General features: G+C 39.3%; 2 protein-coding genes across 6 annotated transcripts; both read right to left on the bottom strand.

Moving 5' to 3' along the window:
• Nucleotides 1-645: 645 nt before the first annotated feature.
• On the bottom strand, nt 646-9,307 carry LOC103443598 (uncharacterized). 2 transcript variants are annotated; one of them, XM_008382471.4, is made up of 14 exons: nt 8,579-9,307; nt 7,228-7,366; nt 6,771-6,990; nt 6,546-6,646; nt 6,303-6,424; nt 6,108-6,199; nt 5,823-5,928; nt 4,958-5,112; nt 4,510-4,637; nt 2,701-2,822; nt 2,218-2,315; nt 1,848-2,092; nt 1,335-1,707; nt 646-1,236 (listed from the first exon to the last, which is right to left on the bottom strand). In XM_008382471.4, the coding sequence occupies exons 1-14, from the start codon at nt 8,861-8,863 to the stop codon at nt 1,170-1,172; spliced, it is 2,253 nt and encodes a 750-aa protein (XP_008380693.1). In that variant the 5' UTR covers nt 8,864-9,307; the 3' UTR covers nt 646-1,169. The 2 variants fall into 2 exon arrangements, with proteins under 2 accessions (XP_008380693.1, XP_008380694.1); XM_008382472.4 differs by having other exon boundaries at nt 4,510-4,634.
• Nucleotides 9,308-12,527: 3,220 nt separating this feature from the next.
• On the bottom strand, nt 12,528-25,849 carry LOC103411614 (vesicle transport protein GOT1). 4 transcript variants are annotated; one of them, XR_003772554.2, is made up of 8 exons: nt 25,494-25,733; nt 25,330-25,401; nt 25,143-25,234; nt 24,919-24,999; nt 23,431-23,528; nt 13,572-13,646; nt 13,021-13,089; nt 12,528-12,882 (listed from the first exon to the last, which is right to left on the bottom strand). XR_003772554.2 is itself a non-coding variant. In XM_029100872.2 (7 exons), coding segments are annotated over exons 2-7 (375 nt in total). In that variant the 5' UTR covers nt 25,358-25,401; nt 25,536-25,849; the 3' UTR covers nt 12,528-12,881. The 4 variants fall into 4 exon arrangements, 2 of the variants coding, with proteins under 2 accessions (XP_028956705.1, XP_028956704.1); XR_011579901.1 differs by having other exon boundaries at nt 25,536-25,729; XM_029100872.2 differs by lacking the exon at nt 13,021-13,089 and having other exon boundaries at nt 25,536-25,849.
• Nucleotides 25,850-26,235: the final 386 nt, after the last annotated feature.

The following is a 26,235-nucleotide window of genomic DNA, read 5'->3' as shown; positions in this document are numbered from 1 at the left end:
AGCTGCAGACGAAAGGACAACAACATAGGATGGACCTGCCTGCCAAAAAGAAGTTTGCCAAGTGGGTCTTTTGTGCTAGAATATGATCATGGAGTATGTCTCAATGCAAAGAGATGAAGCCATCTTCTTCGCTGCTGCTGGTTTGTTTTTCTTCTATTTTTGTTGTCAGTTCATCGATTTAGTTATTTGTAGTTTATCGATCTTGTACAGGCTTTTGTATTCTGATATTTTGGGAGTCGACCGGCCGGCCGGCTAACATCTTTAGAAGCAGCGGTTGAAGCATGAGGAACAATCATCGTCAGATTCCTGCTATAGGTGAACTCCAATTAGAAGTAGAAGAATAAGTAGGTGACGACATGACATGGGTTTCATCCCCCATGGCCATGCAGGTGTAGGAGGTATTAGGGTTTGCTAGGTGACGACATGCATGTTGTTAACTTGAGATCAAAGCTCACGAAAGTAAATACAGATCAAGTTTTGAGAGAAAAGGAAGAACGTTAAGGTTTCTGATTCTGTAGATGAAACGGCTAATAACACCGAAAACATGCATAGTTTTAACTGACTTTGTTGAGTCGATAGAAGGGTGAAGCACGCGGAGAGAATCATAAAGTTCAGTTGATGTTTCAGACGTGAACGTAGCCACACTGACGAGCAAATCCCCGAATTTTTAAAATTGATTTAAAGTTAACGTTATTTGTAACACAACCAAATTTTTTGGGTCGCAATATTTACAAGTAGCAAACCTGTGTCGTTAAGCTGTACAACAAGGAGCTTAATGACGAAAGAAACAGGAAAAAATGAGTCTCTGCGGCCAATGTCTAATACTACTGTTAATCAAGCTTCTTCGATTTTCAATAAAATGAGTTTCCGCTGCCTCTAGCTCCAATGCTGCAAAGCTAATAGTCAAAGCTACGAGATATCCAAGCCCCCCGAAGATTTTTGGATGTGAAGCAAAAATTATGGGTTCAGGTGCCGTCGAGTTGAGGTGTGAACAGCCCAGTTCACATAGATGATCAGGGGACATGACGGTTTGTAACAACAGTGATCAAGATATAGCCATGCCAGTTCCAGTTAAGAAAATAAACTCCAACGACAAAAGGGAGCCTTATGTGAATCTCGGGGCACATAAACCAGTCTCAGAAGATTTGATTAGGAAGAACCTGGGAACTTCAAACTGGTGAACTTTGGACCTGAGAACTTTGAGCTTGCAACAACTTTTTCATTGCATCGTGACATCTGAAAATACACAACCAAAACAAGGACATGAGACGCAACTTCATCTCCAATAAGAACTCAAAGAGGAAGATAACTTAAAGGTAACTGTATTTGGATACCTCCAAGGAAGATGGTCAAGAAACATTGACGGTGACACAATAATATCTTTGAAGCTTTCTCTATTTGCAATATAAGCCTTATGACATTGTGTCTTTTTGTGTACTCTCCCGCTTTTAGATGGAGACATATCGAATCTTCTTGGTTGTGGTACTATATGAATTACAAGGCCAGGCAGATACATCTCTGGGGGATCCCTAGCTGTCAAACTTCCAGATTTTGGGACACTTTCCATAAATTGGGACACAAGGTCATGGTCTGAAATAACGTCACTAGCAAAAGGGTTGGTGAATTGATCTTGATCACTTTCAAGAACTCTTTCCTCCATGTCAGCATCATTCCACAGGATGAAATCTTGATGCTGTTCCTGACAAGCTGCAATAGAAAAGTAATTTTTTTCAAGATCCTTCACCCGCTTCATGACAGGAGTCACGCCCATGATTATATGATAACATAAATCATGCGGGCCTTTGTCAGAAAAATTTTTAACCTCATGATACTAAAAAAGTCGATACCTGCCGCATCATCCTCATACTGATTTTCATATATTTGGTGGTTTAGTTTTTCATCTGAAGATGAATCCTTTACGTCAGTCCCATCTTGCTGGCACTTGTTCACATGAAGGAAATGGCGCACAAGCCTTAGTATCATAGCCGTATCAGTTTCTGAATCTTGTGACATTGATGTAATTGCAGCCGCACGAAGCCGCATGATGGATCCAACTGATAAGCGTGCTGAGAATTCATTGTTGTATACAATGCTGCAGAGAAGTCAAGGACTTATTATGTAGAGAGGACAATATAAAAATATGAAAACAAGTCACTCTGTTTTATTTTTTCTTTCAAAAATCAAACTATCAGTGGTGTGAGCGAGAAGCAAATTTACCTTGTAACAAATTCAGAACATGCATTTGCTACAACTGAGTCCACACATGGAAGGGCCCCATATGTATAGACATGCATATCTGGGTATCGGTGGTATAGCTACACAAATATTTTGAGAATAAAATCACAGAAGATTTTCATCAAAATCAAAATGGATAAAATTGAGAATAAAAGAAAAATGACTCGTAAAGATACTCTAATTGCATCAGCTTGTCTATTTGTCACAGTTCATGTGAGCATCCATCAATACCATCGAAGAGTGGTAGATTATCTACAGTACACTCAACAACCCATGGAGCTCGTGAACACTAAGACTCACCTATATGGACTTTCAAATTCTTCAGCCACGAACTAGAAAAAGTATATCAAAGAAATGAATAAACAGTCACATTATACTTGTATACAGGAAAAGGAAAATAATAAGATACTTGCATACAGGAAAAGGAAAACAATCAGGGTACATTCCCAGTAAAAAATGACATACTCTGAGCCCAAGCAATGCAGCAATAGCACCTCCTAGGGAATGGCCTACTATGCGTATGCTGTACCCCTCACACTCACATCCAACTCCGAGCAAAGAAGAAAGAAGGCCACTTGAACCAGATCCTGCAATTCCATCACTATTGACATTGTAAGCGAGTGTATAATTTGCCCTAATTCCAAAATTGATCTGCATAAACTCCTGACTATAAAATCATTTACTTCAAACACTTGAGATATGGAGTATTGGATACTGATGTGCCCCCAGAAAACCTGAATGCATATCCAACACTCAACATGAGTGTCTGATCACTTGTCGTTTTGACTTTCAGAACCGAAAGGACGTGCCAACATGGGAACCGTTTGTAATTTTGAAAACATAAAGGTCAAAATAAAAATAAAACAAAAATGACATAACAGAAAGGAAGAGTGAGAAAGTAAACACTCTCTTCTGTACTTGCTGTGAAAAACAGCAGCAGAGGAGCTATGCTCTTCCTGGTTGTAACCTAAAAAAGAGAATGGCAGAGAAAAAGGAAGTATTTTTGCTCACCACCCTAAAGTGATGGTGATGCTCACCACCTTATTGATTACTGTTGGATGAGTTTGATTTAATCTATCTACTACACAAATCTCGATTCTCTAGAATTAAAGTAACGAAACGGGGATTAATAGGGTGGCGAGCAAAAATGCACTCGTGAAAAAAAAAAGGAATAGATACAAATAACATAAAAGATCGATTGTGGATGTCCATCATCCGACCTGTGGTCTAAGTTTTGTAGGTCACCTTTTAGGGATCATCTCCACAAAAGATCAGCCAGATTAAGAATCATTTAGCCACTTGATTACCAGCACCATCATTAATATTTTATCCAACAAACCACATTTTGCTTCATAATATAGATGATGAAACAGTTTTCAATGATTTTTGTATTGCTTTTGCAAGGGCAATGCTTCAAGGACTGAAAATATGGATGGTTCCAATTATTGAGATGCAGGCAGCCGAACAGTGAAAGTCTGCACTTTTCACGGTTTGGAAACGCCCGCTCTTTAACCTATCTAAAATACATAACTTATAATTTTTTTCAATCCACTTTCTTGGAGAGTTCTTGTATCGTCGTATCCTACAGTGTTTGCATCAAGTATCCTCTATCCTGTATCAGTATCTATGAACACTGCTCTTAACAATATGTAGGAGTAAAATTAATAAACGAAAAGGTTTCAAAGATTTTTATAGTGTAATGTCCACTTGTCAGAATTTTGTTGGCAGATACTTAGTTTCCAGACTGAATCTGGACCACGCATTCAAGCAAAGAATCACCTAACCAATGACCTACATTCATAGTCTAGCAAGGGAACATTTCCCAGGTTTTCTAATATATCTTTAAACTACAGTGTTCCTGCAGCACACAAAAGCTCCAATATCTACATAACGAGTGACATAAAAGTGATAGATAAACAAAAAATAATAAATAAAAAAGTTTTAGCATGTCACAAGTGGGCCTACATATCAAAAAACTGAATTGCCAAATTGTGTTCGCTCATTGATAATAGATATTGATATGGAGACCAACTTATCTAAAGCTTATTGTGCTTAAGTCTATTGGGAAACATCTTATCCCTCAGCTCATTTGATTTAGACATAAAGGACGGTGCTGTAAAACAAAAGCATAAAGAACTCAAAGACAATATTCTGAAAACTAATAAATAGATATCAATTAAAGATAATAGAAGTTCAACGTATACCAAAACAGATTTCAAAATAGCCCAATAAGTTCGAATGGGAGAAAAAACAACAAGAAGGTCATCTAATTACCATCATCTCTAGGGCTGCCTTCAATTTGCATGAAAAGATCTCTAGCAGCCTCAACAATACCAGAGTGCCCATGGTGCGGGAAAGATGAAATCACAGCTTGCCTCACTTCAGGATGAATATTAGTGCTACTGCCAACACAATAGATAATAAAAATCTGAGTGCCAAATGCAAATACAATGTTGATGGTGACAAAACAGAGCTCCAAGTACTAAGGAGATGTTATTACTTTATCTTCATTGACATGTTTTCTTTTCTCCTTTTTTTTTTTTTTTTCGAAGGGGTGGGGGCGTGGCCCGGTGGAAGGGAAAGCAGGGTTTGCGTTATAGACTTTTCAACACTGTAGTTTATAGTTGAACTTCCATGATAAAGTTTTCAGACTCTAAGAAGAACCAAATTATCATACCATAGCACACATAAAAATAACCAACAGAGAGAGAGAGAGAGATACTTTATCAATGCACCCAAGTCTTCTACAGACAGAGCACATTCCCTACATAAACTGTCGGTTATTAGATCTTCAGGGGTCTCAGTTCCCCGAACAGCAATCACCACAGATCTTAGATGATGCAGCACAAGAACAAAGTATGCAGCTTTACACTTTGCCTGAGACAGAAAGTATATATGAGAGATTTTTAGATTATAAGCATGCTCTATACCCCAGATTCCTTTATTTAAGGTTTATGGTGATGGAAGATGCTTTTGTTGCATACAATGAGAAGATGATATGTGCTATTTTATGCAAGACCCATGGCTACAAAATGGGGTATAGTTTTGGAATGGTCATTTTTTCTTGGGAAAATAGATGCAATAAACATATTTTGATATTTAGTTTACAGAAATGCGATAACATATTGATCATATATCGACAACAAAACGATGACATAACAACAACACAACGATGATATAATGAAAACATAATAAACAGTTATCATTTCTGCAAAAAAATGCCAAAATATGCTTATTGTAGCTAATTGCCATTTTTTCTTTTACTGTATAGGATCGGTTGGAGGTACCATAAAACTCACTGCACATGATGCATTTTAAGGTATTAAAAACAACCAGATACAATATAACCTTTTAGGTTTAAAATGACTAAAACTATGTATCACTTGAAAGTTGAAATCCATTGGTCAAATATGTTCTTTAAGGGAAAGAACTCTTTCTTCCCTTCATCTCATATAGATCCTAATTTTCATGTGAGTTTATAATTCATAAGCTATTTTATTAAAATCAACCAAAACATCTTGATCTAATCTCATGATGTAAGTTCATTAATCTAATATGTTCAAGCAATGCCATTAGGATGATCTCACCTGGTTAACACGCCCTTTCCTAAGTACCTCTGGTGACAACTTAACGTATTTTAGAAAAGCTGCTGCATGACCTCGCAACCAATTATCACCATCAAGTACGGGTCGCCTACAAAAGAGAAAAACATAATTACTAAGTAAGATTAAATGGTAGCAAAACTATGTTCTTTTTTTTTTTAACTTTTCATCAACTCAAAAATTCCAAATGTCTACAATTATATTTGCAGAAAAAAATGGTGTATATCTATTATACATGTGCATGAGTAAGATACCCGATTAATTAACGACCTGTTCCGAGTCCATGGGGTCAAAATCCCTTGCCTATAAAGCCACGCACATGGAAATAAGAAAGGATTTCTTCCAAAATCAAGTAATGGTCCCTGCAGCATGCAGTGCCTATAAATATAAAAACCTTTGAATAATGAACCCAATCAAAAAAGAGGAAAAAGTAAAGCTACTTAAGAAAGTACTTTATCATAATACCGTGTACGCAGCTTCTGCAAATTTATGAAGATCAGCAGCCTCCCTGATCTTCTCTTCAGGTATATCCATGCAATCTTCAAAGGATTTAGGTGATTGTGTCTGGTTCCTCAATAGTGCTAGACCTGGAAAAATTATAGCAGTGTCATGCATGCCAAACAAAAGGCATGAAACTGAAACGGGAAAGAGTAAGGTAGGGTACAATCAAGTATAGATGAATTAACAAGTGAAACTATCAGAACAAACCTGCCATGAGTTCCAGATGTCCTGTGCCTGCTGCACGATAGGCAACAAGATCACCGAGTAATCGAGCTACTGAGAAAACCTCATCTTCTTCCAATACACTCCTGGATATATGAGAGACAAGCGAAATAGAAAACAAGTAGATATCTATTTTTAGATATAAAAATAAGCATGTTACTGTCCGTGTTTGTTAAGTATCATGTCTTCAACTAAATATGCAGGACGTACAAGTATTTGACGCGTCCCATACAGCACAAAGCCTCACGAAGGCCATGATCAAATACCTCCCTGTAATGAGCTTTCCATGCATCATCTTCAGTTGCATAAAAAGATCTCCATCTTAAAATATCAGTTCCTGTGAAACACTGTAGCAGTGCGGCAAAACACACCGTGAGCAAAAAAAAGCCCAGTAAATGTTGCTTCCACGAAATATTGTTTGAAGTTGACCCTGCATTATAAGCATTACAAAACTTCTGAAATTCCACACAAAATCAGGAATATGAAGAATTCTTGAAAAACAAGGAAAGTTTTATATTGCCCACGAAAAAGAAATGGAAAACTTCACATTATCTTTTTCTTTTCAAAATTTTATTTATAACCTTAAAATGGAAATCCTTGTCATTTAACAAAAGGAATATGTCTAGAACATGAATGAATTGTGAATACAAGGAGGAAGACGCCTTACCAAAATCACAATGACTTGATGTTCCATTGTCAGACATATGGCTAGCCATATTGTACAGAAGGTAAGATGCACCAATAAATTGCAGTACTGTAATAACTGTGGCAAACCGAGTCCACCAAAGCCATTTTTTGTACCTCACCTGTTCATTCAGAATGTTTTTTTTTTCACTGTTAATACAAGCATTGTGACACAAAGAGGTGTAAAAATAAGAAAATAAAATCACATGCATATATATTATATAGGGCAATTGTAAATCCACTTGCATATCTTCTTGAAGCTTACATAACATTCACAAACTATTTCATTAAAAGACACAGAGCCCATGTATGCAAGGAGTGTAGCAGATTAGGAAAAATGAAAAAAAAGAAAGTAAATCAAGAAACTTATAAAAATTTCCAAAGAAGATGAGATGAAGCTGGATTCTTTCTCTAGCTCACTACTTGGGATTATAATTCGCAGCCCTAGTGCTAACTCATCCAGTTAACGTTAAGCATGACGTGAAATGGCATTTGACAAGGTCGTGGTGGCACCAAGCATCAGGTGGCACACCCCAACCATATCCATAGAGTTCTGATGGCGCACTCCAATTCACCCATTAGGAAGCAGGAGGTGGTGTTAATTTATTTGGAGTGATTTCAAATTTCAATTCTTGGTGCGAGGCCAAGAACTGGTGTGAGGCCCCTAGAGCGATTTCAGTTTTCTGTGTTTACACTTCCACTAATCTTTCTAAGTTCTGCTGCCTTACTCTGCCCTACATCAACATGTGAAGCAAAAGTATAACAATCTGGTATAAGTAACCATCATATTCCTAACTCACATCCATCTAGTTTGCAAGAATTGTCGTCAAGAAATCATCCATATCCAAGAGCCTTATTTCCACTACTTCCTGCCAAAACCTCTTCCTCTTCATAAGCCTATCGACACACTCTATCCTCCACATTAGATCAAGAACAAGGATTAGGCAATGTATAGAGCTTCATGTAAAACCATAAAATTCCTTGACTAATTTCACCCTTTCCAAAATTCGAAAAAACTTTTTGAAGTGTGTATCCTCCTCCTCCTTAGCTAAAGGAAGATTTGGCGCAAAACCGTGCGCAATAGCGTTCTAGATTCATATAGCCAACTCCACTTAGTGGGATAAGGCTTGGTTGTTGTTATTGTATCCTCCTTCTCCTTGAACACTACAAAACTACGCAATGTTTGGAAATGTAGCTGGAGAATACGTTTTCATCGGACCTTATCCCCAAGCACGCATTCAATTCGTTTCACTTTCTCGGCAACCAAACAAGAACAAATAGATAAACAAAATCCAAATGGGGGAAAATGAAATGGTACAATTACCAATACGTACCCGTGTCTCGTGGCGAAAAGCGACGTCGACGGCGGCGGGGCTATTCGCGGGAGAATGCTCGAGAATGGTCATGGCGGTGGCTTCCTGGGCGAGGCCGGTGTTGACCATGGTGAAAATTCTCACAGCGGCCAAACAAGGAACGGCCATGAGAGGAATGGTGACGTGGTGGTCACAGGAAGGCAAAGCCATTAAGAGAAAGAAGCAACCGAGAAGGAAAACCACGGCGTTGGCGACGCCCAGGACGACGGCGGCCGATCGCAGGTTCTTGAACTTTGAGACCCACATCGCCCTCCACTTGAAACGAATTTCATAAATTAAAACAAAGTTGCAAACTTGCAATCAAATAGCATCATCCCCGGAAAATTTTGGATTTCGGATTTGTAATTTGATTAAAAATGTGCCAATTCTTTTGATTCTTAGCCTGAAAAACACACAACCCAACGCAGTGTTTGGGCGGGCTGAAATTCCCAAGTTGGATTCGCAACTTTAGTCCATGGAGAAATGCTGACTCAAGGTGGGACTCTAAATAGATTGTCTGCCTCTGATGTTATTTGCACCATATTTTATAGTTAAGGGTAGAAATTAACGCTAAATTATGAAGTGACAAAGAGCTTATCAAGACTCGAGTCTCATGAGAGCAAGTCCACCTCAAGAAATACCCAGACTATTGGGCAGTCCAATCCCCCTCTCGAAAATCACCCCAAGCCTACCCGATCCACCGTGGGACTGAAGTCAGCTACGTTTTTCTTTTTTTTGGCGTCGAGCGTGTGAAATACACGCATGATCTAAGGCACGTCGCCCGACAGAAACGTGTCAACTTTTGAACTGTTGGTTTTCTGATTAACGTCCTAGATTATTAGGCTTAAAAAAATCATAAAGTTCCAAATGTTTATGTTGGCATACGTGTTAAAATCTGAACTATTAGATTACAATTTCTTTTTATAATTCACCGGTCTGTATTAATTAAGTTAAAAAAAATATTTAAAATATATATAAAAATTAGTCAATGCCACTATTGAGCAATCTATAAAAATTGCACTTTCGAATAATAAAACGTGACGTGACGAAATTGGCTAAAATCCTATCTGAAAATAAAATTATCTTATATTATTTTATAAAAATAATAATAATATTTAAGTACGAATTGCCTGGACTATTAAGGGTGACGATGCACTTATATAGTTACTGTTCACTAAAATGAGTAATTACCTTGCTCAATAGTCTGGGCTGTAATAACCTGAACATATGTTACGGTGGAGTTGCTCTAGAGAGTTTCCTTGGCATTTCTCTGGTCCATATACAACAACACTCTATCCAATGATAAGGTTATCTCTCTAATGCATTTCTCAAAAGTGCTTTCCCCAATAATGTAGCTTTTAAGTACCATGAAACTTAAAACGCACCAGGACATGGCTAAATCAAGTCAAACTTTGGATTTACTCATCCCAAACAAAGATTACTCATAACCAAAACTAAAACTTAAAGTCACGCAAGAGCGGTTTCACACGTAGATATCATATTTACTTATCTAAATTACAGCACTAATGAAAACCAAACATGGCATAAGGCATTTGCATGGCCGAATTTGTAGACGTTCAGTTTTCTAGGATATTAAAAACAAAACATAAAAAGGGGGACTTCAAGCCAACAAGGCTCCCCGCCGCTTTGCAAGGATCGGAAGAGGAATGTCTATCGTACACAACATAATCCTTGCTTTCCAAGAGTTGGTTGGAATTAAGTTTAAAGTGAGTGGAGATATTGGCAGTTGGGGCAACAAGGAGAAGACCTGGAAAGAACAAGAAGGAGATGGCATTTCCTGCAAGCCAAAGCTACCGTGTTATTGTTATTACTATTGTCTCAGCTGCCATCATACTTGCAGTTGTTGTTCTTGTTGGATAGTGGCCAAATTAGTGGCCAAGTGGCCAAAAGTATATAATAAAAAATGAAGGACATAATGATGTGGGAACATCATTATGAATGATGTGGGAACATCATTATGAGGAGAAAAATGAATATGTCTGCTGAAAAGAAAAAGGAAGGTCATGATGATGTTTGTAAATGAATGATTATTCTTTACTTTGGATTTTTTATTGGATGATTTTGTAAGGATAAAGGTTGCAGCCGAATGTGGGAGGTGTGGGGGAGCGGCATCAGATGAGAGCCATACTAGGGAGAGCGTTCGGCTCTCCCATTTGAAATAGTGCTTCTCCTTCCCATTTGTTTGTAATCCCCTTTTGTTAGTAATCCCTCAACCAAAGATGTTGTTGCTACATGTTGTGTAGCTTTTGGGAGAGATGATATTTGATGTGTGTCCATCTTCTCCAATTGTTCTTTGTGAGAGTGAGAGCTATTGGGTGTATGTGAGATTTGGGTTTGAAAGTTAAAACTCTATTTGTAATCTCCTTTTGATATTAGTGGAATTTTCTCGCCGTCTCGGAACTAGACGTAGGCTTACGCCGAACCAGTATAAATCCTTGTGTCATTTGGATTATTTGTCTTATCATATTTTGCCGTTGTAGCTTATTGGTTTCATATTTGACGCTTCCGCACAACAGTTCTTGGCCTCATCGATTGTCTCGGAGCTTCGGTTGAATCGCGAACCAGAACTTGAACCTGAGAGCGTTGAGATGTTGAGCTCAAGGTTCACAGATGCCTGGTTGATAGGCCAGTTCCACCTCTTTCTCGAGGTCTTTCTGTTCAGATAGTACATTTTCCCGGACTGCACCAAACAAGTACGTACCAGACAATAATATCAATTACAACAAATAATTAAGACAAAACCATATCTTAACCTTGATTAATTAAGAACATGTGAAGTTATTAGTTGAAAATAAATAGATCATAATCAAACATATTCTCATGCATGTACATTACTGTTTAAAATGACTAAAGGTGACCCCAAGCCAACAACGCTCCTCGTTCTGCGAGATTCAGGAGGCATCTACAATACACATCCTTACCTTACTTTGCATATAGGTTTTTTCACTCAAACATGTGACCTTTCGGTCACAAAAAAGTAACATTTCCGTTATGCCAAGACTCGCCCTCTATCACACTACTCAAATATGCGGAAAAAAAAATTTCTACTAGGTATTAATCTTTGTATTACTGCACCAAACAAAAATATTAAATTTCTTAATCTGAGATTTAATATTTCTCTTTAAATCAAAATACTCAAACCAAAAAGATTTCAATCTAAGATTATTGCTCAATCAAGATCAAGGCACTGTTCCCAATCCAATGGAAGGGGGTCTTTAAGTTGAGGATCAACGCTTGTTTGAAGTGATGGAGATGGAGCACTACTCTTCAGGTGGTGATCTTGGAAAAACTTCCTCTTCCTACAAGTACCTTTGCTTTCTGCAGATTCCACTGGACTACTGCTACTGCTACTATTTTTATTAAAACCCAACTGTGTTGGACCTAAAGAGAGCTCTGGAATTTCCATTTTCTGGAAACTTTCACAAAGCGGGAACCTTGTTAGGTTGAGGTCGCCCTCTTAAAAAAACCTAGGATTTGATATCACAAGAAAAGAGAAAGTATAAGTATATAAATGGTGGGGTGTGTAGGGCAAAGTATTGCTCTCTACCTATCTGGATTGCAGGAGTCATGCAAAAGGTGCTTCTCTACTTAAAGAGTGCTCTTAAATTGCCCTCATCAAACGTACATTCATTAAAAGGAGGAAGACGGGCAAGCATTTAATGGTGGCAAGTAGATATCACTTTTAATCCATCAAAAACCAACTCTCTCTACCAGCATTTAAGGTCAATCTACACATACCATCTCTCTATCGAGAGTAATGTACTCGGAAGTTGGAACACCGCCGCGTAGCATTACTAGAAGTGGGACACATACAAACCATGTCATCCACTCATATTAGAACATGTGTAATAGTCACGAAACGTGATGGTAATCGAAATACACCTAAAAATTGCTCGTCCGTATCCATCTCTGCGCTAACATTTTCGCTTTTTGTTTTTCGATTTTTTTTTATTGGAAAATAAAGACATCAAATAATCCATCTCACTTGCTCATCTCTCATTTACAACTATTACCAACAGAATCTGAATTCATATGCATTTAAAACTTATTTTGTTACACAACATTTTAAGTGTGATGGATGATATGCTACCCAGTACTACTAGTCTCTTTCTTCTTTTTCACTCATCTGATGATGGAATCTTAAACCCATGAGAAGCCAGTTGCTTAGACCTTGTTCGGCTTCTGAAGAATCAGGAAACCCTGTGAGACACGAGCTGTTATATAAGTAGACGTCAAGCATCACTGCCCTGAAGTTGATCAAGAATCTGCAAGACATTAGAAGATGATATTAAGTTCATGGCAATTCCCATCCACAAACTTTTGGGATTGGATTCTCTGCCTGATTATTCAAGGCTTTCAATCTTCAACCATACATACATACATATATATGCATACAACTATACCAGACCATTCCTTGTCTTGAATCGTCCATCCAAAACTTTTGCAGCGAGATTTCATTTTAACAATCATGTCTGCCATATTTCTTTCATCAGAAAGAGTACATGTGACTCGATGAGAATAGACTGAATAGTCAGTGTATAGTTTGGTAATGTTTAGAGCGGGTAGAGGCTACTGGTCCAAACTTTTAACTTTACAAGCACCTCACCCTTAAAATCCTTAGTCTTACAATGTATTCACTATTAGGAATCGTGAGTACGTGATCAATGTAAATTTACGTACCTGCTGGTCCATAACAATTCTGAAATAACTTTTGTCACAAAATATTTTCCACAAGAACAAGTAGACGCACAAAGATTTTCATTTTTCATGTGTAGTGAGTGGGAGAGAGAGAAGGAAGTATTTGCGAGTCTCAGCTGTCACCAAGTGAAGCTACAAACAATTCTTTTACAGGGTAACAATTGAACTATGGTGCGAGGTCAGAACAACCATTTCAAATAAAACGGTTTGGAGCATTAAGCATCTTGAACAATAAAACAAGACAAGTTCAACTCACCAGAATAGAAACCTTATGATCCATCCCAACATGGGAACTTCATAGAGGAATGCCTTCACAGATGGCCAAAAACGACTGCAAGAAAACAAGAAAAAGTCAATACAACAAAATTAAATATAAAATATAAGAGGATGCAGTTGATTCGATTTTCTGTATAGTGTATATACTTGCAGAGTTCATTAAGTAGGTTGACTCTGGCAAACTTCACGACAGTTTAACGATTCGCAGATTCCATGAAGTTGAGTGAGACACGTGTACACAGTTATATATTGAGTATGACAAAGTTCAACAAACTTCTTGCATGGATTATAGGGACTCGAGGAAGATTTAGGGTTTATACAATTAATACAACAACAACAACAACAAAGCCTTTTCCCACTAAGTGGGGTCGGCTATATGAATCCTAGAACGCCATTGCGCTCGGTTTTGTGTCATGTCCTCCGTTAGATCCAAGTACTCTAAGTCTTTTCTTAGAGTCTCTTCCAAAGTTGTCCTAGGTCTTCCTCTACCCCTTCGGCCCTGAACCTCTGTCCCGTAGTCACATCTTCGAACCGGAGCGTCAGTCGGCCTTCTTTGCACATGTTCAAAATCACCGGAGCCGATTTTCTCTCATCTTTCCTACAATTTCGGCTACTCCTACTTTACCTCGGATATCCTCATTCCCAATCTTATCCTTTCTCGTGTGCCCACACATCCCACGAAGCATCCTCATCTCCGTTACACCCATTTTGTGTACGTGTTGATGCTTCACCACCCAACATTCTGTGCCATACAACATCGCTAGCCTTATTGCCGTCCTATAAAATTTTCCCTTGAGCTTCAGTGGCCTACGACGGTCACACAACACGCCGGATGCACTCTTTCCATCCAGCTCGTATTCTATGGTTGAGATCTCCATCTAATTCTCCGTTCTCTTGCAAGATAGATCCTAGGTAGCGAAAACGATCGCTTTTTATGATCTTCGCTAGATTGCTCCAGTCATTAGTGTGGATAAGTATATAAATGGATAGAGATAGGAAAGCAAACACAAGATGTACGTGGTTCACCCAGATTGGCTACGTCCACGGAATAGAAGAGTTCTCATTAATTGTGAAGGGTTTACACAAGTACATAGGTTCAAGCTCTCATTTAGTGAGTACAAGTGAATGATTTAGTACAAATGACATTAGAAAATATTGTGGTAGAATGATCTCGTAATCACGAAACTTCTAAATATCGGAGTGTGATGTCGTCTTGACTTGCCTTATCTGTCTCATAGGTAGATGTGGCATCTTCTCTGGAAGTACTCTTCCTCCATCCAGGGGTGGTATCTTTAACTGGTGGAGATGCACAAGGTAATGTATCAATTTCACTTGAAGCTTACTTGTAGTTTCAGGCTTGGTCAAGCGCGATACAAACCATGTAGTAGGAGTCCCCCAAGTCGCCGAGCTAGGGGGTCTGCTGAAAGAGGTGACAGACAAGGTAAGCAATCAGAGCTCCGACTGATTGTTCACCTTCTCCCCATCTTGCAGCAGCATGAAGGATAAAGAGAAGAAAAATGAGAAGAGATGATATGAGATACTTTTGCTTTTGAAGAAGTAACTTTCCACAGGCTTATTCTTGAACTGAGCTGGAGGGTTTTCTGGTTTTCTCCAGAGTATAAGGCCGACTGAAGAATTTGAGGGTCAAAACAAGTCCATCAAATCTAGAGTACGTTCCACCCTGCTAATATGGGATACTTTTGCTTTTGACAGAGTAATGAATGTATCGGCACGTGTGCTGTTACGCTTGTCTCCACATGCTTCCTTGTATCCTTCGCACTTGCCCTATCTGTTCCTCAAGCAGATGCGGAATCTTCCCTGGAAACATAAGATGTTGAAGATGAGTACTCGAGAGCAATGCCAGGTAAGTAATAAGGTAAGGGGTTCCAAGCAGTCAGTTCCTGGCTGGAAGCTTGATTCCAAGTGCTGACTGATTGCTCTTTTTCTCCTTGTCTTGCAGGTAAAAACAAGGCCAAAAGAAAAGACAGGGAAAAAGCATGATATGGGATACTCTTGCTTTTAACCCTGATGATATGAGATATTCTTGCTCTAGTATAGCTTGTTTGCAGAGGTATTATCGGGGGGAAAGAAAGCTGAATATTTCGAAAGGCTTCGTTGGGAGTGCCCTCTCAGATATGATGAAGGGTTGAGCATTTTTGCAGGTCTGCCTGTCCGTTGGGGATGGAGGTCGACATATATAGGAGTCTCCCTAACAACAAGTAGTAATGCTATTCCTTTACCCTGCTTGGTCATAGCACGGTAGTGGGAGCTGCCAGTTTCACATGTTTTAACTCTGTCAGAGCACTTTGAAAAAGTGGTCTGTGGTATCTGGCTCTCGAGATTCGGAGAACGATGCCTCTTCGATTTTTGAGAAAGCAATCATGCTGGGGGTATGACTCTCGAGATTCGGAGAGCAGTGTCTCTTCGATTTTTGAGGAAGTAATCATGTTGGGAGTCTGGCTCTCGAGATTCGGAGGGCGGTGCCTCTTCGATTTTGGAGCAAGCAATCTTGTTGGGAGTGTTGTCTCGAATGTGAGTAAAGGTTGGGCATGTTTGCTAGTCTACCTTGCCACGAAGCACAAAGGTTGACACACAGGGACTTTCCAATTATCCAGCAATGGTACTGTTCCTTTACCCTCTCTTCGATTTTGAGAAAGTAGTCATGTTGGGAGTCTGGCTCTCGAGATTCGGAGGACGGTGCCTCTTCGATTTTGGAGCAAGCAATCTTATTGGGAGTGTTTTCTCGAATGTGAGTAAAGGTTGGGCATGTTTGCTAGTCTACCTTGCCACGAAGCACAGAGGTTGACACACAGGGACTTTCCAATTATCCAGCAGTGGTACTGTTCCTTTACAGTTGTGGGTAATAATATGGTAGCTAGACCTTCAAAATTTATGTGTCTAAACTTTTGTTAGTGCTGTTTCTTTGCTATTCTTTTACCTTTCTTGGTCAGAGCGATGTAGTGGGAGCTGCAAGCTTCACGTGCTCAACTTTGGCAGAGAACTTTGGCAAAGTTATTTGTGGTACCCATGAGCTATTGTTGCGTGTGGGAAGTGGGTGATTGAACAGTAAGATTCATGTGCTTTCTACTTCACCAGAAGTCTTCGACATAATGCCCATAATTTCTGCAAAGCTGAGTGTGCGTGTGACAGGTGCTGACAAGGCTAGAAAAGTAGGTGCCTCTTCGATTTCTGAGATCGACCCTCGTGGTCTCTGAGCAGCCCAGCATTTGAGAAAGCGAGCGCCTCTTCGATTGATTCGGAGAACGATGCCTCATCGATTTTTGAAAAAGCAATCATGCTGGGGTCTGGCTCTCGAGATTCGGGGAGCAGTGTCTCTTCGATTTTTGAGAAAGTAATCATGTTGGGAGTCTGGCTCTCGAGATTCGGAGGGCGGTGCCTCTTCGATTTTGGAGCAAGCAATCTTGTTGGGAGTGTTTTCTCGAATGTGAGTAAAGGTTGGGCATGTTTGCTAGTCTACCTTGCCACGAAGCGCAGAGGTTGACACACAGGGACTTTCCAATTATCCAGCAATGGTACTGTTCCTTTACCCTCTCTTCGATTTTTAAGAAAGTAGTCATGTTGGGAGTCTGGCTCTCGAGATTCGGAGGACGGTGCCTCTTCGATTTTGGAGCAAGCAATCTTATTGGGAGTGTTTTCTCGAATGTGAGTAAAGGTTGGGCATGTTTGCTAGTCTACCTTGCCACGAAGCACAGAGGTTAACACACAGGGACTTTCCAATTATCCAGCAGTGGTACTGTTCCTTTACCCTTGTGGGTAATAATATGGTAGCTAGACCTTCAAAATTTATGGGTCTAAACTTTGTTAGTGCTGTTTCTTTGCTATTCTTTTACCCTTCTTGGTCAGAGCGATGTAGTGGGAGCTGCAAGCTTCACGTGCTCAACTTTGGCAGAGAACTTTGGCAAAGTTATCTGTGGTACCCATGAGCTATTGTTGCGTGTGGGAAGTGGGTGATTGAACAGTAAGATTCATGTGTTTTCTACTTCCCCAGAAGTCTTTGACAGAATGCCCATAATTTCCGCAAAACTGAGTGTGCGTGTGACAGGTGCTGACAAGGCTGGAAAAGGCTGGAAAAGTAGGTGCCTCTTCGATTTTTGATATCGGCCCCCGTGGTCTCTGGGGAGCCCAGCTTTTGAGAAAGCGAGCGCCTCTTCGATTATTGAGATCGGCCTTCGTGGTCTTTGAGCAGCCCAACTTTTGAGAAAGCAAATGCCTCTTCGATTTCTGAGATCAACCCTCGTGATCTCTAAGCAGCCCAACTTTTGAGAAAGCAAACGCCTCTTCGATTTCTGAGATCAACCCTCGTGATCTCTAAGCAGCCCAACTTTTGAGAAAGCAAACGCCTCTTCGATTTCTGAAGCTTCGTCGAGTGCAGATTTTTATAGGGGCTGGCATTAAGTTCCAAAGCACACTTGAATCTCCACCAGTAGAAGCTTCATTCTTACACTTCTAAGATCTTGATTTGTCCGACCTCTTCTCTCTTCAACACCTTTGAAAATGTCTGGCCCCTCCGACCGTCGTTTTGACTTGAACCTTGTTGAAGAGGCAGCCCCGCCTTCTCCAGACAACATATGGCGCCCATCCTTCGTCTCCCCTACTGGTCCTCTTACCGTTGGGGATTCCGTGATGAAGAATGATATGACCGCTGCGGTGGTGGCCAGGAACCTTCTCACTCCCAAAGATAACAGACTACTTTCCAAACGGTCTGATGAGTTAGCTGTTAAGGATTCGCTGGCTCTCAGTGTTCAGTGTGCAGGTTCTGTGTCTAATATGGCCCAACGCCTATTTGCTCGAACCCGCCAAGTTGAATCATTGGCGGCTGAAGTGATGAATCTCAAACAGGAGATTAGAGGGCTCAAGCATGAGAATAAACAGTTGCACCGGCTCGCACATGACTATGCTACAAACATGAAGAGGAAGCTTGACCAGATGAAGGAAACTGATGGTCAGGTTTTACTTGATCATCAGAGATTTGTGGGTTTGTTCCAAAGGCATTTATTGCCTTCGTCTTCTGGGGCTGTACCGCGTAATGAAGCTCCAAATGATCAACCTCTGATGCCTCCTCCTTCTAGGGTTCTGTCCAGTACTGAGGCTCCAAATGATCCCCCTCCGGTGCCTTCTCTTTCTGGGGCTCTACCGACTGCTGAGACTTCTCCTAAGCAACCTTTGTGAAGGCTCCCTCTTGTGTGCTTATTTTGACTCATGTATATGTACATATTTGTAGCTTATCGGGGATATCAATAAATAAGCTTTCATTTCAACGTATTGTGTTAAATACACCAAAGCCTTCTACGCTAAGTTCTTTGAATTTTCTTTTGTTAAAGCTTGTATGTTGAAGCTTTCTGAGTGGAGCATGTAGGTTGGGGTAGTGTTCCCTTAATTTCCCGAGTGAGGAAAACTTCTCGGTTGGAGACTTGGAAAATCCAAGTCACTGAGTGGGATCGGCTATATGAATCTTAGAACGCCATTGTGCTCGATCCTGTGTCATGTCCTTCGTTAGATCCAAGTACTCTAAGTCTTTTCTTAGAGTCTCTTCCAAAGTTTTCCTAGGTCTTCCTCTACCCCTTCGGCCCTGAACCTCTGTCCCATAGTCGCATCTTCTAATCGGAACGTCAGTAGGCCTTCTTTGCACATGTCCAAACCACCGTAACCGATTTTCTCTCATCTTTCCTTCAATTTCGGCTACTCCTACTTTACCCCGGATATCCTCATTCCTAATCTTATCCTTTCTCGTGTGCCCACACATCCAACGAAGCATCCTCATCTCCGCTACACCCATTTTGTGTACGTGTTGATGTTTCACCGCCCAACATTCTGTGCCATACAGCATCGCCGGCCTTATTGCCGTCCTATAAAATTTTCCCTTGAGCTTCAGTGGCATACGGCGGTCACACAACACGCCGGATGCACTCTTCCACTTCATCCATCCAGCTTGTATTCTATGGTTGAGATCTCCATCTAATTCTCCGTTCTTTTGCAAGATAGATCCTAGGTAACGAAAACGATCGCTCTTTGGTATTTCTTGATCTCCGATCCTCACCCCTAACTCGTTTTGGCCTCCATTTGCACTGAACTTGCACTCCATATATTCTGTCTTTGATCGGCTTAGGCGAAGACCTTTAGATTCCAACACTTCTCTCCAAAGGTTAAGCTTTGCATTTACCCCTTCCTGAGTTTCATCTATCAACACTATATCGTCTGCGAAAAGCATACACCAAGGAATATCATCTTGAATATGTCGTGTTAACTCATCCATTACCAACGCAAAAAGGTAAGGACTTAAGGATGAGCCTTGATGTAATCCTACAGTTATGGGAAAGCTTTCGGTTTGTCCTTCATGAGTTCTTACGGCAGTCTTTGCTCCTTCATACATATCCTTTATAGCTTGGATATATGCTACTCGTACTCCTTTCTTCTCTAAAATCCTCCAAAGAATGTCTCTTGGGACCCTATCATATGCTTTTTCCAAATCTATAAAGACCATGTGTAAATCCTTTTTCCCATCTCTATATCTTTCCATCAATCTTCGTAAGAGATAGATTGCCTCCATGGTTGAGCGCCCTGGCATGAACCCGAATTGGTTGTCCGAAACCCGTGTCTCTTGCCTCAATCTATGCTCAATGACTCTCTCCCAAAGCTTCATTGTATGACTCATTAGCTTAATACCCCTATAGTTCATGCAATTTTGTACGTCGCCCTTATTCTTGTAGATAGGCACCAAAGTGCTCATTCGCCACTCATTTGGCATCTTCTTCGTTTTCAAAATCCTATTGAAAAGGTCAGTGAGCCATGTTATACCTGTCTCTCCCAAAAGTTTCCACACTTCGATTGGTATATCGTCTGGGCCTATTGCTTTTTTATGCTTCATCTTCTTCAAAGCTACAACCACTTCTTCCTTCCGGATTCGACGATAAAAAGAATAGTTTCTACACTCTTCTGAGTTACTCAACTCCCCTAAAGAAGCACTCATTTCATGTCCTTCATTGAAAAGATTATGAAAATAACCTCTCCATCTGTCTTTAACCGCGTTCTCTGTAGCAAGGACCTTTCCATCCTCATCCTTGATGCACCTCACTTGGTTTAGGTCCCTTGTCTTCTTTTCCCTTACTCTAGATAGTTTATAGATATCCAACTCTCCTTCTTTGGTATCTAGTCGTTTATACATATCGTCGTAAGCCGCTAACTTAGCTTCTCTGACAGCTTTCTTCGCCTCTTGCTTCGCTTTTCTATACCTTTCACCATTTTCATCAGTCCTCTCCTTGTATAAGGCTTTACAACATTCCTTCTTAGCCTTCACCTTTGTTTGTACCTCCTCATTCCACCACCAAGATTCCTTTTGGTGTGGGGCAAAGCCCTTGGACTCTCCTAATACCTCTTTTGCTACTTTTCGGATACAACTAGCCATGGAATCCCATATTTGGCTAGCTTCCCCCTCTCTATCCCACACACATTGGGTGATTACCTTCTCTTTGAAAATGGCTTGTTTTTCTTCTTTTAGATTCCACCATCTAGTCCTTGGGCACTTCCAAGTCTTGTTCTTTTGTCTTACTCTTTTGATATGTACATCCATCACCAACAAGCGATGTTGATTAGCCACGCTCTCTCCTGGTATAACTTTGCAATCCTTACAAGTTATACGATCCCCTTTCCTCATTAGAAGAAAATCTATTTGTGTTTTTGACGACCCACTCTTGTAAGTGATCACATGTTCTTCTCTCTTCTTAAAGAAGGTGTTGGCTAAGAAGAGATCATATGCCATTGCAAAATCCAAGATAGCTTCCCCATCCTCGTTTCTCTCCCCAAAACCATGGCCACCATGAAAACCTCCATAGTTGCCTGTCTCCCTGCCCATGTGTCCATTTAAATCTCCTCCTATAAATAACTTCTCCGTCTGAGCAATTCCTTGCACCAAGTCTCCAAGATCTTCCCAAAATTTCTCCTTCGAACTCGTATCCAACCCTACTTGAGGTGCGTACGCACTAATCACATTGATAAGTTCTTGTCCTATTACAATCTTGATTGCCATGATTCTATCTCCTACCCTCTTGACATCTACAACATCTTGTACCAAGGTCTTGTCCACGATGATGCCAACACCGTTTCTCGTTCTATTTGTGCCCGAATACCAAAGTTTAAACCCTGAGTTTTCTAGATCCTTTGCCTTACTACCAACCCACTTAGTTTCTTGTAGGCACATAATATTTATCCTTCTCCTCACCATAACTTCCACTACTTCCATAGATTTTCCCGTTAAGGTTCCTATATTACACGTTCCTAAACGCATTTTGCTCTCTTGAACTCTACCCTTCTGTCCTAACTTCTTCACCCTCCCCCGTCTAATAGGATCAAAGTACTTCTTTTGTGTGTCCCGGGTAAAGTTGATAGGAGCATATGCTCCCAAACAACTTTGAGTGGAGTCGTTCGAAAAGAAGTTTCTATGGCCCCCTTGCTCATTTAACACTGCATCCGGGTGCCGATGGAGATACAGCGACCCTTGCTCACTTATCACTGTGCTCAGGCCACACAGCGCGCCACTTACGGGTGACGCCCTAGCTTTAGCGCGATTTTGTTCTGGATTCATTTTCATAAGGATTCGACGTGATCATGGAGTGCCGGCTGTCGACTACCTGACGCCCTCCCCCTCCTCCTTTATCCGGGCTTGGGACCGGCCATGTAAGACATAGGCGGAGTTAGGGTTTATACAATTAATAAAACATAAAATAAATTCATAAGGGTCAATTCCATATAAGAAAAACTAGTAATCACAGGATAATTAGTATCCATGAATACATAACATTCAAAACACACATAATACAAACATGCAAATATAACAATTGTTATTACAATAAAAATAATATACCAATTGAGAAAACTAACAAGAACATAGCTTTCAAAAGAAATATACTGTCCATCAACTAAAATGTCTTCAAACTCTATACTCCAATTGGCTGTACCCTTTTTCCCAAACGGCATAACACACAATGATGATTTGATTTCCATTGCAAAATCTTCCTTACATACTCCACAATGAACAAGATATAGGGGGAAAACAATCACTTAAAACCCAGTTCCATTAGACAAATACATTATAAATTTGTTGACAGTGCCATCGGTTGAAAGCTTCTAAACATAAGAGCTACAAACTGAACATGTGTGCAGGACCATCAACTATCAGTACAAACCAAGAAGCTTAGGAAAAGCTATAACATAATCTTAACACCTCTGTCAACAACTTACTATTCGGTTTGTATAAATAAGTTAATGTGATCCAGAGTTGTTCAATAAAGATCTCCTAGCTACTTGTATGAATAAAACAAAGACAACTTATCTCCGAACAACAACTCCGCCATGGCATGTTCATATTTAAGCAAGTTAGTTTGAGCCAGAAACAAGATTCTCACTGAATATGAATAAAATACAATCAGTTCTTCTATCAAACAGTATTTATATGTGTACACTGTAATAGCTAAACGATAAGTTGTAATAATATTTTTTCAATTCTTCATTCCAAAAAATCCTTGCAGACTGCAGGTGATTAGTCTACAACCCATGAAAAACTGGAACAGAATCCCAAGAACAATAACTGTGAAATCAAGATGCTGGCTTGTATATCAAGCTTTTTAAGTTTGTATTTTGTACCTCCACCGGTGAACTAAAACTATCTCTTAAGACAAATCCTAACAGACCCGCCCGTGATGATTTCACTAACTCTAGGTAACTAGAGAGTTTTGTTAATTCCATCAAAACCCAGAACAGTCTAGATATACTACAGACTGAGATATTATTCAGAGCAGAGCACAATGTTAAGAGCAGAAACTAACCCGAACAAGTTAAGGCAGCCATATATTTCCAAGATTATACCAACTATTGGCCACCGAACGAAAAGGAAAAAGAGACCAAGAAGAAAAGATACAGAGCCCTGCAGGAAAAAAATCAACATTAGATCTAACTCACAATAGATAAGTTATATTTGTTCAACACAATGTAGATATCCAGTTCTTCCTCATTAAAAAATGCATAATCAGTTAGTATTCAAAGCTCATCAATGCTTAATTTTGTAAATAAATTAAGGGACAACAAATCAGATTGTCGCTAGACTCACTACTGTATTCCCCCAAACAACTAATGGCTATGTTAAAACAGAGATCTGACCAACAATGAGTGAAGATGGTATCTCAAGAATAAAGAAAACACTAAAATGCATGCTCGAGTAAGTCAAAGGTTTAAAGTTCTAAATCCTCATTTAGAAACTGAACTTAGAAACCTTATATTAATGCATTTTAGGCCGTTGGTTGTCACTTGTATATTTCAGAATATTTTTTTAAGGTGTTTGATTTAAAGCACCAGAAAACATGTTATTGAATCAAAATATCAGAAAAGTGTGTTTCTGTAGAATGTTAACAGGTCATGATACCTAGTCGACCAGTCGAGGCACTCAATGATGTTTTACACTACTTGAAAGTTTTGATTTCTGACAGAACTAGAATGGCAAACTGATCCACTACTAGGGGAGCCACCAATTAGCCCTACTATTGTTTAATAAAATCCTTATTTTGTTTCAATTACCCAGAGAGTTATCCTGTTAGTTTCACGTTTCAGCTGATGAAAACTGCATCAGGATTTTATACTTAATATTTTACACAATTTCTACTTGGTTACGAACTTCCAACACGTTAGTTGATGTTCTGAATGTTTTAGGGATGTCTATGGCTTGTGTACTAGGGTTTCACTAAGTAAATGCTATTACAAGTTGCCTTTAATTAGATACCTTTCCGTGAGTGCACATTCATGCTCTAAAATACCCCCTTTGGTTGGTGGTGTCTCAGAGTAGGGTTTAGTGGGGTTTAAGGCTTAGGGTTTAGGACACTAGGGATAGGAAACCCTAATCCCATAATGGATTCCAAAAACAAAATAAAAAGGAAAATAAATTGTAAAAATCATGGAATTCTTAATCAGTTATATTTCGGGTTTATTTTACTAGCGTTTAGGGTATATGGGTTTAGAGTTTAAGATATTCACAATAACAAATAATTTTGTTGGTCTAATCTTCGCTGAATTGTAGAATGCCAGCTAAATGCAAAAAACGAATGCTGATAAAGTTCTGTTTATGAGTACCTACTGCCCAAAAATTTACTCAGTACTAGAACTTCCCTCATTAAAGAAAAACAATGGATCCGTCACTGATACCGCTACTCTAGCAAAAAACGAATGCTGATAAAGTTCTGTTTATGTGGCATTGGATGAGGAAACGAAAACAAAAAATGAGCATCCTAATAAATGATTCAGTGAAAGCTGGTAATTTCTCATACCTTTAAGTTTGCTTTGCTAGTGAAGAGATTCCATGTAGAACGCCAACCAAGTAAAAGGGCCACCCCAGTCAACCAAAATATCTGAAATGGGAGATACAATAATACAACAAAATACAAGAAAATAAAACACTAGTCCAATTCCACACACAAATATGTAGATATAGATATACATATACATATACATATGCCTGAAAGAAGGATTGGAAATTAAGGAAACCCCTTACATTCCCTAGAGCAAGCAAGCCTCTGTCGAAGAAAAGCATCACACCCAGAAATGTGAAAAGGATGCCAAAGCCAAGGAGACCCAACCCAACCTCTGCAAAGTTTAAGCAAAACTTTTGAGGTTATGAGCCACCCAGATCATTTTCTTTGATCCAAAATTCGAAAATCCAAAACAAAAACAATTCTTACTTTTCTGTTCACTCAATTCATAAGCCATCTCTGGGCAACTTCTAATTGACGGGTTCAATCGAAAACCACAAACTGCAATGTGAATGTTAAGAATACAAGAACCCAATGAAATTTCTACATCAACAGAAACCCAAATGAAGGAATTTTGAAGAGAGAGAGAAGACCTATGTTGCGTATCAACAACGGTGATTTGGAGAGGAGGATACCTCCAAGTTTTATCCTTTTCTTCTGTTTCCTGACCGGAGGAAAGCTTATGAAGGTTATGGCTTCACAGACGGAGTGGAGGACTAGTTGGGATAATAATCATTAGGTTATATTTGCCGGAGTCTACAGGTTTTGTGCAGATTCGCAGGTAACTCATGAGGAAGAAGACGATAATTGTGCCCTAATTTTTTTTTTTTTTAAATTTAAAGTTACACGGCGTCGTTCTGTTAAAAAAAGTACGTTGCGTTGCGTGCAATAGAGTTGCATAATTGCATTTGCTGACAAACTTTTGTTTTTTAAATTTATTTTTATTCTTGACCCACCTTCTTTATCCCACTCAAATTGGCAACTCCAGCTTGAGAAAGGCGGTAGGGCAACTTCCTATTCAATCCTCTCTAATAAAAACAGTAATTATCTTTAATGAATAGTAATTTTCTTTTGCATTTACATCCTTAAACTGAATAGTCATAACAATATACAATAAAATATTAATATTTTTTATTTAATAAAATATAAAAAATAATTTTATTTGTAATTTTGAATAGGATTTTTAATCGATTTCATTGTACCACGTGTCATTAAATAAGAAATTACAATCCAAAATATTTGAGAAAATATAAAATTGTAGTGTAAGTTGGAAGATAGGGATAACATATTTATAAAAAAAAAATTAATTCAATTTTTTCATTATTTTTTTATTAA

Source organism: Malus domestica, chromosome 04 (genome assembly GCF_042453785.1).
Source record: "Malus domestica chromosome 04, GDT2T_hap1".
Lineage (NCBI taxonomy): Eukaryota > Viridiplantae > Streptophyta > Magnoliopsida > Rosales > Rosaceae > Malus > Malus domestica.
The sequence above is the reverse complement of the archived record's forward strand: the minus strand, read 5'-3'. Positions and strand labels throughout refer to the sequence as shown.

Excerpts from the sequence above, each read along its gene's own strand:
- LOC103443598 (XM_008382471.4), bottom strand. The coding sequence starts at position 8,863 with ATGTGGGTCTCAAAGTTCAAGAACCTGCGATCGGCCGCCGTCGTCCTG. Across the intron at positions 4,638-4,957 it reads GACTTGGGTGCATTGATAAA|TAGCACTAATATTCATCCTG; the intron begins GTATCTCTCTCT and ends TTGTGTTGGCAG. Across the intron at positions 2,316-2,700 it reads CTGCATTGCTTGGGCTCAGA|CTATACCACCGATACCCAGA; the intron begins GTATGTCATTTT and ends ATATTTGTGTAG.
- LOC103411614 (XM_029100872.2), bottom strand. The coding sequence starts at position 25,357 with ATGGCTTATGAATTGAGTGAACAGAAAA. Across the intron at positions 25,000-25,142 it reads GCTTGCTTGCTCTAGGGAAT|ATATTTTGGTTGACTGGGGT; the intron begins GTAAGGGGTTTC and ends CTCCCATTTCAG. Across the intron at positions 23,529-24,918 it reads CTAGCAAAGCAAACTTAAAG|GGCTCTGTATCTTTTCTTCT; the intron begins GTATGAGAAATT and ends TTTTTCCTGCAG.